Below are 17,745 nucleotides of genomic sequence, written 5' to 3'. Positions count from 1 at the left end.
TTTTGAAAAAAATACACACTTTAATAAATATTTCAACATAATGTTTCCTTTTTAATTTTAGTATTTTAAAACATTTTTCAGAGATGGGGTTCATAGGTTTCACCAGATTGCTCAAGAGATCCAAGACTCCCCGGAAAGATTTAAGAACCTTTGGACTGGAGAATGAAAGGGAATATTCATGCCTGACCTGACCAGGATAGATAGGGGAATTTCAGACCAGGTTGGAAGGAGGAGGACTGGAAGTTTGAACTGAAGAGATGTAAGGGTTGAGGTACCAGATGCTCAGGATAGAGGGTGGTTTGTGTTGTCTTCTTGCTGCCCCAAAGGGGTGGCAATTTCAAAGCATAACTTGGAGAAAGCAAAGATGAATTTTAATTCACCAAGCACGGATCAAGTACGTACTGCCTACGGGGCATTGTATAGTCGGGTGCTGGGCATACAAAGACGAAAACAAAAGCAACCCTGCCTCACTTCAGGGGCTTGTATTCTGCCCTCTGGGCTCAAAGTAGAAAGTGGTTGGGTTTCAGGGAATAGCAATCGGACCGAGGAGGAAGGTTTTGGGGGAAAGTCTCCCAGGCCTTTTCGTGCCAGGTGCGATTGGGATAAATGGCGTTGATGGGCTGACTCCAGGGAGACTCTGTAGATCTTTCCCAAAGGTAGGGAGTCATTCGTTCGCTACCACCCACTCCGATCTTTCTGGATCCTGGGAGCTTTGAGGGGTATCTGAGGTTTGGCGAGGTTTTCACCCCCGACCCCTATTCTTTCGCCCTAGCTAAGATCAGTAGCTGCAGCTTTTGCCTTGGGCTCCCCTGACCACCTCTAGGGAGGTGAGGTGTCAGTGTGAGTTCAGCATAGAGCGGGTGCCATAATCTGGAGTCTTCCTCCACCTTGCTCCCGGGCCCACTTACCCAGGGAGAGAAAGTTCTGCCCCTCCCTCTCTCTCTCCTCCCCTTCTCCCTTGTTTTTCCCAGTCTTCTCCCATTCGGCAAGTTTTCTTCTTTGTCTGCCTTACTCTTCCCCTCTCCCTCCCCGTTTTTCCTCTCTCTAATTACAAATGTTCCTGGGATTTAGAATTGGAAAGACACCGAGGCATCATCTGGTCCGACCCCTTCTTTTTTATGGATGAGGAAACTGAGGCCTCTCCCCCGCCGTTTCTATTGGTCCTCTACCCTCCTCCCTCCCCTTGCCCCTTTTGCTCGGGTCTCCCAGGCTCTGCCACCATCCTCGCCTGCAGCCAGCCTCCCAAGTCTATTCTCTCTCCTTCGTCTCTCCCCTCTCACGCCCTCCCCACTAGCCCTCGCCTGTCCCCGGGCCCCGCCCCTCTCCGGGCCGCGAAGCCACGTGGTCGGGCCAGGGCGGCTGCAGACTGCTCGGGATCCTGCCCCAGCTGGGCTGGGCTCTGCTCCGCTCCCTTTGGCTCCGCTCCGCTCGGCTCCCAGCTCTCCGCTCCCGCTGCCCGTCCGCCCGCCCGCCCGCCTCTGGGGGCATGAGGCGCCGCTGGCGGACAGCGGGTCAAACAAAAGAGCCCCGGCTCGGGCTGTACGCCCCGGTGCCCAGCGCTCCCCACGCGGGGCATGGAGACTGAGCGGAGCCGCCCGAGTCCGAGCCCGCGCCGCGCCCGGGCGATGCCGCGGCCCCAGCACTAGGGGAGCCCCGGCCGCCCTGCTGGAAGCTCGGGGCGCGGGCGCGGGGAGGACGCGGAGGAGGAAGAAGAGAAGGAGGCACTGGAGGAGGACGCTCTCTGGCTCCCTGTATCTCGGCTCTAGCCAGCCAAGGGGTGCGGAGCCGCGCCAGAGCGCAGCGCACTCGCCCCCCGAGCCGGAACCCGAGTCCGAGCCCAGCCGGCGTCCGAGCGCAGCCCGAGCCCGAGCCCGAGCTGGGGCGGCAGCAGCGGCGACAACCAAGTGGGCAGCGCCGCGGCGGCCGGTCCCACTGGAGCCATGAGCAAGTGTAACGGGAGGTGCACGCTGGTCGGGTTCTGCTGCCTGCAGCTGGTGAGAAGGGGTCCCTCCCGGGACCGGAGCGGGGCGGCTGGGGGAGGGGTGGGGACTAACTGGGACCCTGGGACTCTCGAACCGTGGCGCGGGCCGGGGACCAGCTCTGGGCCAGCTGGCGAGCGAGCCAGAGATCCCCGCCCAGCCTCGAGCCCGGTGTGTTATCCTCCTGCGTGTGTGTGTGTGTGCGCGCGCGCGTGTGTGTATGCGTGCCTCTGTGCGGGGCTCCCTGTGTCTGTGTCTCTCTCGAGTGTCACAAACCCCCTAGCCCTCCTTTGTGAGGATGCCTGTCTTACAGGGCCACCCTCGCTGAGCGACTGGAAGGCAGAATCGACTTCCTCGGGATGGGGAGGGAAGATGAGGAGTGGGAACCCCGCCCCCTCCTCACCCTGCCTGCAGGGCTAGGTGGACAATGGGGCAGCCGGGGAGGGAGGAAGGGGCCTGGACCTTGGCAGCTGAGTTAGGCTTTGGTTGCGTTGACATTCGAGATTCCAACTCCTGCCTTTGGGCCCTGGTGGGCAGCGAGGGAACGGACGCTAGGGCCGTGGAGTTGCCACCAAGCTTAAAGAAGGCCAGTGGACCAGGGGCAGTGATGGGAGTAGTTTCACTCCCAGCCCCCAAAGTGTAGGCATTTTCTTGAGCTGGCCCTTATTTATCATGACCCAAACTGGGAAAAGGGCTAGTCTGAGGTAAGCGGCTACTTAGCACTTCAGATTGGGGAGCGGGGGAGACAGTCGATTTTAGAGGCGTGCAGGAGGGGAAATTTCAAAATCAGAGTGTCCTAGGACACAGGTGGGCAACAGACTAGGACAGTTAGACCCTCGGTGTATTGTCTGGCTCCCAAACTAGTACTTTAGGGGGCCCAGAACCGTGATACCCAGGGGTGAGTCAGGTTTGTGGTGGTAATGACAAAGGCTTACTTATTTCTATGTGTTCAACCCCCAGAGGAACCCAGGAAGAAGGGGTCAGTCTCAGTAAAAGCCACATTTAAGACCACAGTTTAACCACTTAAAGCTCCAACAACCTATTAACCTTCAGGAAACAGGTGTATTAAGGTTCTAGATGTCATAGAGGCAGAGACACGTGGACACTGGGAGAGCTCAGAATGGATGATCGGGCTGCTCTGCTCTACTTGTATCCTCTGAGCAGCAAGCTTGAGTTTGAGGAGCTATCAGTCATGTTACAGTGGGTGGAAAGCTGACTAATTCATCTCCTAGAAAGTGGTGGTGGCAGTGGTGGGAGGAAAGTCCCCTGGGTCACTTTTGCCTGCCTCAGTTTCCTCCCACCCTATTTAAGTCTCTGACGCAGGAGGATGCAGGCTGTGGGAGTCCGTGTTGAGTTATAGAGAGGAGGAGTGGAGGGAGGATGATTTTGGGTAACCAACAGGCAGCTTACATTAGACCACTGTAAGAATCATCCAATTTATCTACATAGGGGAAAGGGCTCTTTCCTAACTTGAACTGAACCGAATTGTATTCAGACCCTCTGGCAAACCATTTAACCTCACCAGGCCTTGGTTTCTTTTAGTTTAAAATGGGTATGTGTTTGTTGTGGGGAGGGAGATGATTCTAGATGGGCTCTGCAGGTCCATGCAGCAGTAAAGTTTCATGATTCTGTCAAAAATATCTGATCTGTTATAGGGCTCTCTCCATTATTGCCTCTTGCAGTACTTTTCTAAAATATTCTTAAATTTATTCAAATGATTTAATAATATTAATTTCTTTATCAATTAATGTTTGGTGTTTGACCTTGGCACATCATTAACCCCTTTTCAGTCTGAGTCTCTAGAAATTCTGAGACCTTTGATTGGCAGGAAAAAGGTTGGTGAAATTTTCCCCTCCAACTCCTACCCTTTCCCCCTCCCTATGATTTGCAGAATCACCATTTCTATCAAGGAGACACCAATCTTAATCATCATTCAGTGCTTCACTCAGATGCCACCTCTTCAAGGAAGCCTTCTGTGGTTGCCCATAATCTGTATAAACTGTTGAGGGAACTGAGGTTATTCATCAGAGAGAAAAGCAAACAAAGGAAGAACACAATGCCTGCCTTCAAATATTTGAAGACCCTCTCATAGAAGAGGAAATTAGACATTATTTTGGCTGCCTTGAGGGCAGAACTAGTACCAGGGAGAATTTAGAAGGAAGTACACTCCAGCTCACTTTGTGTGGGGAAGGCCTGGCTAATGATCGGAGCTGTCCAGTACTGGAATGGTTGCCTTGAAAGGGGGAAAAAAAAAACTTGCTCCAGGCTACTACAAGTTTTCCATCAGAAGCTAGATAACTCTCTGTCACCAACAACATAAAGGAGTGGGAGAATGGATTTGAGGAGTAGGAGGATGGACTAGGGGATCTAAGGTCCCTTCCAGCTTTACAATTCTCGCTTTCTCCCTTTTCTGAATTTTTAAGAGGCTGAAACACCCACTCTCCCTAGTCCCTGATTCTGTCCTGCCTGGCTTTCTTTCCTAGCAGTTCATATGATTTCCTGGTTTGAGATCCCCAGCTAGACTGTGAGTTCCTGGATAGCCAGAATTTCATAAGTTCTTCATAGTTCAGTGCAGGATTTGGAGTCAAGAAGACTTCCTACCTCTCTCCCCTCCCTTTCTGATGCTTACCAGCTGTGTGGCTATGGGCAAGTAAGTCCCTAAACCCCTCTGAGCCTCAGTTTCCCTCATCTGTAAGATGGGGATAAGGACAGCTGTGTATGATTGTGAGGCTAAACTGAAATCATATGTGTCAATCACTTTGCAAAGCCTAAAGCCAATTATTAGACTGAGCTCCTTGTAGGTAAGGACTCTTTTTTGTCTTTCTTTGTATTCATAATTTACCATAGAGCTTGGCACGTAGAAAGTTCTCCATAAATGCCTGTTGACTGACTGATTCTCTAACATGCTATATGACTTTTTAGCTGCTCTTATTAGCATTGTAGCAATGGCTTCACATCCAAGAAGGATAATTACTAGACCTGTGATTTCATTGGTCTAGGGCAGGGGTAAGGAACCTGGGATCTTGAGGCCACATGTGACCCTCTAGGTCCTTGAGTGCAGCTGTTTGACTGAATCCAAACTTGACAGAACTGCACCTGCACTTTCTATACATCAGACACATTGCTTTTGTGTGTTGTCTTCCTCCCCCAATTAGATTGTACGCTCCTTGAAGGAAGGGATTGTCTATCTTTTTCTCAGTGCTTAGCACTGTGCATAGTATATAGTAGGTGCCTAATAGATGTTTATTGCATTGAACTGAACATATAGCCTTAGAGAGTACAGCACTGAGAGTGATTTGCTCAGGGTCACAAAACCAGTGTGTATTAGAGATGGGACCTGAACCCAGGTCTTACGGTTTCTGAAACCAGCCTTCAATACTATTCCACTCTGCTCTATGAATGTAGGAAATAATACAAGGCAGATATGGATCATGTCATCATACCATGCTAGAGCTGCATGAAACCTTAGACCTAATCAAGCCCAAACCCCTTGTTTTACATTTGGGGAAACTGAGGCACAGGGACAAAAGCAAAGACATACATCTGGATGTTGGCAGTCAGTTGTAGTAGCTGGCTAACGACAGCTGCAAAAATATTACTTGATCGTCTACTAGTAGAAATCACTAGGGCCAATTTCTCTGATTTGCTGTATCCAGAGATGCCAGGGACTGACTTCATCCTAAGTCAAAGATGGATGGCTAACTCAGTGCCTGGAACATAGTAGACACTTAATGTTTTTGAATTGGATTGAAATTGTATTTTTACATAGGTTTGGCCATGTCACTCTCCTCCTCCCAAACCTTCAACAGCTCCCAGATGCCTCCAGGATAAAAAAGAGATTCCTCAGCCTGACATTTAAAGCTCACACCTACCCTTCCAGTCTCATTTTATAATTAACAATCTGGCTTCCACCTACTTTCCCAGCCTCATTCATTTCTCTTTTCTTCACACTGTCTCTGATCCAGTGAGACTTGCTTGCCAGCTGTTCCCTTACACAGCACTCTGCCTAAGTCCTCTCTGATTCTCTACATAGGTGATTCCCCAGATCTACACGGGTACAGAGGAAAGTGTGAGTGTGACCTTGGATTAGTCCCTTAACTTCCTTGGGTCTCAGTTTCCTCCTCTGTCAAATAAAGAGTTTGGACAAGGTGGCTTTTGAGCTCCTGATTGAAGCTTCTGATTTAAGATTCTCTTCTCATCCTCCTGCCTCATTTTGGTCTCTGCTTCTTCATACCTCGGGTGCCACCTCCTACATAATCTCTTCTTATTCCCTTCAGTCCTCAGCCCTCTCTTCCTCTTAAAGTTGCTTAATTTTGAATTAATTAATTTACATGTGTTCCCTTACCCTAGTAAGATGTAGGCTCCTTGGAAACAAAGATTGTTTCTGTTTCTATCTTTGTCTCCCAGTGCCTTGCACATAGTAGGCGCTTAACCTGTGTCTGTTTAATTGTGTCTTGAAGGCCCTGGCCAAATTGAGAGAGGCAGGCCCTGGGAAGCTAGTTCTCCTCATTTCCACTTAAGAAATTCCTTTTGGGAATACATATTTGTGTGTTTATGTGTTTGCTGCTGGGTCACATAGCTTGCTGTCTCTGGGTTTGATGGTCTGAAACAATAGCTAGGTTGAATTATTGTGTTATTAACAGTAGTGATGTTGGCAAGCTTGGGGAACTGAGACAGGGTCTCCAAAATGCCTCAGCATCAATTACAAAGGTAGTGCCTCTGGATGCTGCCCATGGAGTGTCCCCATGGCAGGTTATTATGATATATTTGACCAGAGGGGCTTGTATTGTTATAATGATTTCACATCAGGTTCTTCTGGTGACAAAAATAAAATAATGCCCTGTGTTGGTTCTGCAGCGAACTTTTCACTTTCCCCAAGGCATCCTGGTGTGGTAGGGAGAGGACTGGTATGGGAATCAAGAGACCTGGGTTCTAGTGCCAGCTCAGCCACTAATGCTTCATAACCTTGGACAAATCTTTGGTACTCAACTTCCTCGCTTGTGAAATGGAGGACCATGTTTAGCCTGGAGAAGAAAAGACTTTGGGGAAACAGGATAACATCTATAAGTATTTGAAGGGTTTTCTTGAGGAAAGGACATTAGCCTTTTCTCACCTGGTTCCAGAGGGCAGAGCTGTTAGCATTGGGTGGAGGTTGTAGAGAGGCTGCTTTCATATCCACATAACCAGAGTTGTCCAGGAGTGGAAAGGGGCTGCCTTGGGAGGCAATGATTCTGAATCAGTGGTCAAGGGGGTTTCAAGTACAGAATAGATGACTGTTGGAGATGTCAGAGAAGACATTTTTTTCAGATACAGGTTGAACTAGCTGGCCTTCAAGGTCCCTTCAAATGCTGAGGTTCTGTGATAATAAGTAGATAATTTCTATACTCATTTCCAGTTTTAAATTGCTGTGATTCTAAACTCCATCTTTTTGATCCTCCTATCTTGAGGGAAAGATGGGACTATAATCCCATGGGAAATCACAGAGCACAGAAACTGGGGTGAGCTGGAGCCAACTCAGCCTAAAGCCCATTGTTAAAATTTCAGTATGAGCATTTATGCCTCAGAAAATTGATAAACCCACAAATCAGGGCTTGATTTATTGTTTTATTGATTTCTGGACTTAAGAAAGTGATGGAGAAAATGTTACTATCATTCAATTTATAAGTGTGTCATGGTTATATTCTACACCCCCTCCCCCAGCTGATTGTTAAACATTTACCAGCATATCCTGCACAGAAATGCACAGAAGGAGTTTCCAGTCTAGGACTACATTTCCTCAACCCCAGTCTAAGGTCTTTTCTACATGTAGGTGTTTGATTATCTTTTAAAGTTTTATTGTTGCCTATTTTCTCCTTCAGGTGCTTCCCCTTAACCTACCTTACCCTCACCATCGAACCTTTCCTTGTTAGAAAAACATTCAAGCCAAGCCAACTGACTGAGCTTCCGACAGTGTAGACTCCTTTCTGCCTCCATAGTCCCCCACATCTCTGCTGAAAGGAGGAAGTTGTATTTCATGAGCAGTTCTCCAGTTATATTTCATCAGAATTCAACTGCCTTTTAGTTACTAAGCATTTGATGGTCAGTGAGAGGAAATGGGAATATTTAATCAATTACTGAAGTCAGTTACTGGGGAAGAAGAGAAAATTCACAGGAAAACAAGCTGAGATCAGGGATTTCTTGAGGGGGGTGGTGCAAGGGTAGAAACTCCTAAGGACTGTCCTGGGCACAGTTAGCATTCAACCTGATAGCCTCTTCCTTCTCTTATTCCTGGTCCTGGATCAGTGAATCCCATTTGGACCCCCAGGGCAGAACTCGGAACAATAAATGAAAGTAGTCCCTACTTGGCAAATTTAGATTTTATATCAGGAAAAATAATTCCCTAAGACTGGAAAAATAAAAAAATGGAATGGGCTGCCTCTGGAGGTAGTGGAGGGTCCCTCAGAAGAGATCTTTAAGCAAAGGTTGGATATCCATTTATCAGGACGATTGTAGAGGAGAACCTGAGTGCAATCAGATGACCTCTAAGGTCCTTTCCAGTTCCAAAATCCCTTGATTCTGTGGTTGTCAAAGGACAACCTGGAAAACCTAGCCTTCAGGGAACATCATCAGCTCCACTCGCTAAAGAAAGTGGGTGCTGAAATTTTAGAAAGATTCCCAGCAACAAGGGGCTGGCACCTTGGTGTAGTAAAAAAAAAAAACAAACCAACCAAATAAATAGAAAGAAGAAACAAACTCAAAACCAAAACAAAACAAAAAAACAGTCTGGGAGTCAAGAAATTTGGGTTAGAGTTCCACCTCTGATATTTCTGGCTGCATGGCGCCATAGGTAAGTAGTTCTGAGTTCTGTGCTTATTTCTCTCTGTGCCTATTTCCTCCTGCCTGTTAAGACAAGCAGTTAAACTAGACAGCATCAAGGGCTCCTCCCAGTTGTAACAGTCTCTGAGAAACTTTTTAGATTGTAGTACATAATGGGTTAATAGATTACCCTTCACCGTTGATCAGAATCTCTCCATTCTCTGAGCATGGCTCATGAAGAGTTTTCTGAACAAGCAAAAGGCGTAATAATATTAATGATAACTGACAGTTATCTAGTGCTTGAAGGTTTGCAAAGAGCTTTATATATATTATCAGTTGCAAAGTAATGCAATAAATTTTAAATTTCTGCTAATTCAGACTTATGGGGTAGAGTTGAAGAGGAGGGGAATTGATCTGGAGAAAAGTTCAAACTGTGGTAAAAGATATTTTAAGATCTAGAAAAGCAACATATTTAAAAACAGTCTTCCTGTTCTGATCTCCTCCTCTGATATCTAATGGAGGTGACCCCACCTTCTCAAAGGCTGAACTGTTGAAGAATAAAGTCTGATAGACCCTACCAAGCTGGAAAGGCTTTGGGTACAGGACCTGTTGTTCAAGGACCTGTCTAGTAACATTTTTTTTTTGTTTGGTTTGGATCTGGTTTTTTTGAGATAGGGTTTCTCTTTCTGGTCCACACTGGAAGTACAGTAGCCACTCATGAACTGTTCATCTACTCCCTTTCCAAATTGGGTGGGTTCATTCCTCTTTAAGCAGCATAGTGGTTCCCCTGTTCCTGGGCACTCACCCTATGGGTGCCAGATAGTAAAGAAACCCTATTTGCTTTAGCCCTATTTACTGCACCTCAGAACTCTGGAACTCAAGCAGTCCGTTGGTCTCAACCTCCCCTAGGAGCAAGGAACTATAGGCATTGTGCTACCTTTCCCTGGCCAGGTCCTTAACTTGAAGGATACTCATTACCCAGTTGGTTTCAGGGTAATAAGTGTTCCAGACACACAGCAGCTCTTGAATACCATATACCAAGTCATAGACTGTGTGTTAGTCTGTATTGGTAGGAGGAGTAAACAAAGGAGCCTTGGAAAAATTGAATTGTATAAGAAAGAACAGTCCTTTACGTTTGCATAAAACTCTCACAACTCTTTTGCGGTATCTCCTCCAGTGCCTAGCTCAGCACAATGCGTGGAATAAATGTTTAACAATTTTTTGCATGTTTATTGAGTGAGTGAAGTCTTAATTGGGGATGTAGAAGAATAGAAGGGGAAACAGATTATAACTCCCCTGGAGATGTAGGAGATTTGTACCTTTTGTATCTGAGCACCAATAATGTTTGTTTTTCTTTTTGTTTTGATCTTTGTTAAATTAAGCACTATAAAATTGGATTCTTTATGCCTACAAGAGTATGCCACAGGGAATGGGGGCTCGAGCCAGGTTGGGATTATATGTGTCATGTGGTATGCTCCTTGCCACAGCTCTGATGGACAGGTGGGGCAGGTGTCATTGTCCCCACTTTACAGACTAGGAGACGAAGATTCAGAAGGTCTGTAATGTATTTGGGATCCTGCTGCCTGTAATTGGCAGCAAAGAAAATAATAACAATAAATATTATTGATTATATCTAAATTATTTATCTAATTATATGTTTATAAATATATTTATCATAATGTATAATAGTAACTATAATATAATAATTAACAAACATGCAACCCAGGCCTTCTCCACTTTCTACTCTATTACATTGCTACAGTAGAACAAGTGTTGGGGTAGGGGGAGGTGAAGGAAGGGGAGGGAGAGGGTAGAAGGAGAGCCTAGAGCACTTACCTGCTTTCCCAGCAAGAGGCAAGAGTGGCAGCTGCCACCAGGACTTGATTATATGGCTGACCAAGCAAAATCCTAACCTGGCTGATGGTTCAAGCGGAAAAAAAACCCCTTAGGGTTGGATGATTAATTTTTAAAATTGTTGACTTAACCATCAACAAAAAACAACTCAACCTAGAACGAGGAGTGAAAAAAATCTTATTTCAAACCTTAGCATTTAACAAATAGATCCAAACGAACTTAAAAAATAATCAATGATCCCAAAAGGGTTTTACTTTATATCCCATTCCAGACCTGTTCACTCAGCTTGTTTTTGAAATCCTTTCTTTTATATATGTGTATATTATATCATTAAAATATATTATATATGACATTCAGTACTTACATACAGTCAACATGTAATTAGTTCTGTTTTTAATGATCTTATTTTGTCTTTTCGCCCAGGCCCATCCCACAAGCATTTATTAACCTCCTACTATGTACTAGACTCTGAGCTAGTTGATGGGAATATAAAAAGATAGCAATAAATAAAAAACAAACCAAAAACCCCTCCTGTTAGTTAACAAACATTTATTAACTGTTCACTATATGCTGGGCACTGTGTTAAACACTGGAGAGCCAAAGAAAGGCAGAGACAATCCCTGCTTTCAAGGAACTTACAATCTAATGGGTAAGGCAGCATTGAAATAACTATATACCTAAGAAGATATGGTTATTGTCCTTGGTTCTCGAAGAAGACCAAACTGACATCACTGTACTAGAGTCAAGCTTCAGTGAGTGCGACTGTGGCTGATCAGACCAATATGAGCTCAGAACACTCTACTACAGCTTGGGCACAAATAGTCCATGTGAACATTTGGGATGGATTCTCTAAATTTGCACATCTAGAATTTCTTTTGAGCTACTTCAATTCTGCTTTGCTCATAGAGCACAGCACCTTCTCTGATGAGGGCACATCATGATGAAAGGTCATCTCATGGAGGAAGACACTAGCAATTGGGAAAACCTTGAAGTTGGCATTGGAGTTCAATACCTATCCTCCTGGGCAAGGAATACAACATAGTGTAGTCATAATATAAGGGAAAGAGCATGGGTTTTTGGGTCAGAGGATTTGAATTAAAATCCTGATATTGCCAGTGAATTAATTGTGTGACCCTGGACAAGTCACACCTGGGTTTAATCTATAAAATGAGAGGATTGTACTAGAGGGCCTTTGAGATCCTTTTAGCTTCAAATCTGTGATCCCATGACCTCTCTATGATTTTAAGTATACATCCACGATATATTGAGAGGAAGAGAGAAAATAATTAAGGGGAGATAAAGAAAGTCTTCTCACAGGAAGGAATACCTGAATCAAATATGGCGGAGGGGAGGGAATGTTGAGTTTGGAGAACAGCAAGAAGGTCCATTTGGCAAGAGAGTACCTGAAGAAGAGAGTTCTGAACAGTAAGCCTTTAGTTGGGGCCAGATCAGGAGGGCCTCCAAATGCTAAGTTGAGGACTGAGTTTTAGTCAGACTTCAATCTTAAGAGTCAACCTTCTGATATCTTGAAGAGGGTTTTCTACCAATTCAAACATCCAGAATTTGAATCAGTGCCTAATTGGGTAATGAGCTTCTTGACCTCTGGTGGGTGAGCACAATCCAGCCAGGCCATCTCTATACTCCAGGTTGTAATTTCCTCTCTCTACACCTTTCCTCCACCTTTCTGGTTCCCTTTTTGCTTTCTTCCACTAAAACGTAAACACTCCTGGAGTATTTACCTGCTTGTATGTATTTATAGCCCAGGAGTTATAAAGACTCTCTGTTGCTAGTGTGATTAAAAAATGAAACAAAAGAAAATTAAATACTGAGAACAAGGGTGAACAGGAAAGAACTTTTGACCTTGACTCTGCTACTGACCTTGCTCTCTGAATTTATGGCTCTTTGTCTTAGTTTCCCTATGTATAAAGTGGGAAGAGAACTTGGGCCAGATCAGGTGTCTATGAAAAGTTTGGCCACATCTCTCCCCACTACCCCCCTTCTCTGAAGATGTAGTAGTAATGAACTCACCTAGAATTTATTAAGGACCTACTGTATGCCAAGCACTGGAGATATGAAGGTAAAAGATGGTCCTTGCTCTTAAGGAACTCACAGTCTAATGGGGAAGACAACGTATAAATAACTGTGCCAGTAAGATATAGACATAATAAATTGAAGATCTTCTCAGGCAAAGGCCCTAAGATTGAGGTTTGGGAAAAGCCTTCTTCTAGAAGATGGGATTTTCCTTGAGACTGGAAGGAAGCTGTGGTGAATAGCAAGCTGGGCCTGGAGTCAGGAAGATTCATCTTCATGAGTTCAAATCTGACTTCAGATATTTACTAGCCTTGTGACTCTCTTTGCCTCAGTTTCCTCATTTGTAAATTGAACTGGATTAAGAACTGGTGAACTGCTCCAGTATCTTTGCCAAGAAAACCCCAAAATGGGATATGGAGAATTGGACCTGCCTGAAATGACTCAACAACAAGGGAAGCCAGGAGGCAGAGATGAGAAGGGAGAGCATTCCAGGCATGGGGGAACAGCTAATATTTTTATTGGTAATATAAACACTTGAAACGAGATACTTAAAACAGTTTGAGACCACTGAACTAAATAATCTCTTAGGTGTTTTCTGTCTGTAAGACAAGACTTCGTGATTGTAAGTCTCAGAGTGGAGCAGAGTTGATTGGGAAGGTTCCTTGGAGTAAGTGATGGATGTGCATTGGTGGGCAAAAGCTGTGTAAGTGGGAATTAAACCATCCATGTATGGAGATGGTAACCATGGGTGTAATTGTAGCTAAGTCACACTATCTGTTGTTTTAGAGAACTGAGATGAGCCTGGATAGATACATGGGAGGAGGGAATGAAGGCACTAGAGTATCAGAAGGCTAGACCGAGGAGTTGAGATTTATTCACATTAAGTCAAGGGGTTTGTGTTGTTATTATGTGGTAGACCACTGAGAGTCCCCATAAGGTCCTGAGCATGCTAAGCACTGACTGATACTGGTACAGGATGGATCCGATGGGGGCTCATATTGGAACACTGTATGTGATGGTTATCTCAGTGCTCATCCATCCCAGCCATGTTTACTGAAAGTCCCTTGAGGACATGACCACATCTCATCTAAAGGTTGTCTCTCTCAACTTCTGGTTCAAAGCTTTGTTATACGAGTCCCAGTCACTTAATAAATATTGACTGTATTACTTTGTATTATGGTGAGGTGTTGAGGGCCTACACTAGAACAGAGAGGAAAGACAGGGAATATCAAAGTTTTAGGGATAGATATAGTAAATATAGTGCCCCTAAAAGCAGCCTCCTTCTGAAATTATCTCCCATTTGTCCTGTCTCTATCTTGTGTGCACACATTTGTTTACACATTAGATTATAAGCTCCTTCAGGGTAGGGACTGTGTTTTCACCTTTTCTTGTATCCCCAGAGCTTAGTACAGTGCCATACACATAGTAGGTGCTTAATAAGTGCTTTTGGAGTCAGTAGAACCTGGGTTTGCATCCTGCCCACAACACTCCCTGCTAGTATGACCCTAAGCATGCTTCCTCACTCTTGATCGGTCTCTTCCTCATCTGTAAAAGGAGGCTAATAAAACCCAGAGTACTTACCTCACAGGATTGTTTTGAATAAGATTACATATGTGTAAAGGGCTTTGCAAAATTCAAAGACCCATATAAATGTTGGTTAGTATGTGTGTGGCTAAGGGAGGGAAGGAAGCTCCTGATGATAGTAAGAGGGAATGAATATCACTGGTGTGGAGGGATGACAGGTGGGAAAATTGAGAAAGTGAACAGGTTTAGAGGAGAAAGGGATGTATTTCTTTATCAAGAGAAGGACTGTGTATGACTCAGCAATAGGGCAGGGGGAGAGGCAAAGACAGACAGAGACAGAGAAAGATAGAGACACAGAGATGGAGACAGAGAGACAGAGACAGAAACACAGAGACAGAAACAGACAGAGACTCACAGAGAGGAACACACAGACACAAAGACGCACAGACACAGAGAGAACACTTGAAAATGTCAGTCAGTGAATGAGCAGATATTTCCTGGGTGTCCTGCCTTGTGAAGAATATCGTCAGGAATGCTTCTTGAAAGGAGTTCACAGCCTTGTTGGGGAGGCCAGACAGCACATGAGAGAGGATAGGAAATCAAGACGAGCCTTTGTCGCCTTGAAGCCAAGCCAGAACGTGTATTTTCACACAGCTGGAGCTCTGGAGTTGTTGACAAGGCTTCTTAGGAGACTCAAACCTGGTTTTTTACACCCTGGCTGAGTTTGTGAAAGGGGAGCTCCAACATGGCTTAAATGAGTTGGCTGCTGAGGCCTCTTCTCACTTGAACATCCTATACTTTCACAGGAACAATGTGGTGAAGTGGAAACAGTGCTGGGACTTGGTGACTGGAGGTTCTGGGTTCAAATCTTACTTCCGATACTAGGTAACCCTGGGAAAATCACTTCATTTCTTGAAACTCTGTTTCCTAGGTGCCATACAAATGCTAATTATTGTTATTGTTTCCTTATCTATCAATAGTAATCAGAGGTGATATGGTGAGTGAAGAGTTAGCTTAGTAGTCAAGCCAACTTGGCACTCAAGTCTCAGCACTGAGGCCTTCCGGTTATGGGGGCAAACCTCTCAGTGCCCCAGACAGTTGTTGAAGTTGCAGAGATGACCCAGTTTGCATTAAGAGAAAAATAACAATAGCCATATTTATTTAGCTACATTTATAAAGCACCTCTTATGTGGCAGGTGGCAGCTAGGTGGTACATTGGTTAGAGCGCCAGGCCTGGTGTCAGAAAAGCTCATCTTCCTGAGTTCAAATCTAGCCTCAGACATTTACTGAGACCCTGGGCAAGTGACTTAACCCTGTTTGCCTTGATGTTCTCATATGTAAAATGAGCTGGAGAAGAAAATGGCAAACCATTCCAGTATCTTTGCCAAGAAAACTCTAAATTCAGTCATGAAGTGTGGGATGAGACAAAAACAACGGAAAAACAATAACAATTATATGCCATGCACTGTGCTCAGCACTTTATAAATATTTTTCTTGATCCTCACAACAACTCTGTGGGAGTAGGTGCTGTTATTGTTTCCACTTTACAGATGAGGAAACTGAGGCAAATAGGTTAAGTGACTTGCCCAGCATCACACAGCTTAGGTTAGGTTGTTGTCCTTCATGCTCAAAAAGGACCAAAATGATATTCCTCCACAGGGTCACACAGCTAAGTAAGTATCTGAGGCCATACTTGAACTCGAGTCTTCATAACTCTAGGCCCAGAGCTCTATCTACTATACTGCCTGGTCAGTTTGCTCCCCAGGAGTTCTCTACACTGATGAAATCAGAAGTCCAGTTTACTTGGTTTTTTAAAATGGAGACAAGCATTTAATACCCATAGTGCCTATGTTCCAAGATAGTTCTAAGAATCAAGTGAGATCACAGACTTATTTGTAAATCTCAAAAGTGCTCTAAGACCACCGCGACAGTCTCCCTTTTGTATTTTTATCCCCAGTGCCTGGCATGTAGTTGTCACTTAGTAAATTCTTTTTCATTCATTCACTGCCACCTCTCTTTTTCTCCTTCTCTCTCTTCCCCTTCTCCCTCTCTCCCCTTCTCTCTTTTTCTCTGTTTATCTTCCTCCTTCTCTCCCTCTCTTCTCTTTCTCTCTCTGTCCCCCTCCTTTCGGTCTTCTTTCTTGGTCTCTGTCTCTCCCCCCTTCTCGCTTTTGTTTTCTCCCTCCCCATTTCCACTCTCTTCTCTCATGTCCCTCTGCTTTCCTCCTGAAGCCTCTTACTCTGTGACAAGATAAGGACTTTCAGACACCCCATCATAGAGAGAGACATTGCCTTTGGAGGTGGAAGGATAGATTTCTGCATCCAAAAACCCATTGTCTAATAAGAGAGAGTTTCCCCTCAATCAGCTCAGCATTCAGTTCAACAAGCCATTTTTTTTCAGTCTTCCCTCCATCCTGCCGGCTGGGTTCCCGCGTGATGACACATCCCTGAAGTGACATGCTGCTCATTCTTCACAGCACAGCAGGACCAGCAGTGTGTCATTCTGGCTCACGCATTAGACTTGTTCAGCCTGGCCCCAGAGGGTAGGACTGGAAGAAAAAAGAGGGAAGAGGTGGGGACAGAGTTCAGCTCAGTGTAAGGGGACTCAGCATTTGGAGCAATCCAGGCTCACAGCATCGGGGAGCAGGGAGCAATAGTTGTAGAAATGGAGATTCTCCCTCCCTCCCTCTCTCTCTCTCTCTCTCTCTCTCTCTCTCTCTCTCTCTGTCTCTGTCTATCCATCCATCCATCTATGTGTATATATATGCACATATATGTGTATGTGTGTGTATATAAATATCTATAAATGTGTATATACCATATATTAAAAGCCCCAGCTATCCCCAAGTGGAGTTGGGGCTTCATGGCTGAAGGTCTCTAAAGAGAAAGGCTCAGCACCTACTTTGGGGAACTCTTGTAGAGGAGCTGACTGTTCTTTTTCACCTGGTTCAGACCATTGTCATCCCTTCTTTTGTGGACTATCACAGTCCCCTTCTAATTCGACTCCCTGCCTCAAGCCCAGCTCCATTGCAGTCCCTTTTCCTATGGCACAGATCTGACAGTCACTCCTCCACTCAACAAATTCCATAAGCTCCCTATTACCTTTAGGATGAAATCCAAACTGTTTGCACATAAAGCCTTCCTAACCTAGCCCTAATCTACTTTGCTCACCTTGTTATTCACTGTTCAGTCATGCCCATTTCTTTGTGACCCCATTTGGGGTTTTCTTGGCAGAGATATTAGAGTGATTTTCCATTTCCTTCTCCAGCTCATTTTACAGATGAGGAACTGAGGCAAACAGGGTTAAATGACTTGCCCAGGGTCACACAGCATGGAAGTGTTAGAGACCAAATTTGATCTCATCACTTTCTGACTCCAGGCCCAAGGCTCTATCCACTGAGCCACCGAGCTGCCTCCTATTATACATTACTGCCCTTTATTCACCTTTATGGTCCAATCAGTTGGGCCTTCTAGCTATTTCCATTTGCTATCATAGCTGACTTTCTTTGTACAGGCTGTTCAGAAGGCAGTCCCTTCTCTCTTCTACCTCTTAGAATCCTTAT

The 17,745-nt window shown here is 45.0% G+C and overlaps 1 protein-coding gene across 2 annotated transcripts in view; it reads left to right on the top strand.

Moving 5' to 3' along the window:
- Window positions 1-1,368: 1,368 nt before the first annotated feature.
- Window positions 1,369-17,745, top strand: part of NKAIN1 (sodium/potassium transporting ATPase interacting 1) — a 114,952-nt gene continuing 98,575 nt past the window's right edge. For both annotated transcript variants that reach the window (XM_072609660.1, XM_072609659.1), the window contains exon 1: window positions 1,369-1,994. In XM_072609660.1, coding sequence (XP_072465761.1) covers window positions 1,941-1,994 — 54 coding nt within the window. In that variant the 5' untranslated portion in view covers window positions 1,369-1,940. The remainder of the gene's footprint in view (window positions 1,995-17,745) is intronic.

The sequence above is a fragment of the Notamacropus eugenii genome, chromosome 5, assembly GCF_028372415.1.
Source record: "Notamacropus eugenii isolate mMacEug1 chromosome 5, mMacEug1.pri_v2, whole genome shotgun sequence".
Classification (NCBI taxonomy): domain Eukaryota; kingdom Metazoa; phylum Chordata; class Mammalia; order Diprotodontia; family Macropodidae; genus Notamacropus; species Notamacropus eugenii.
This window is presented reverse-complemented; position numbering and strand designations above follow the sequence as displayed.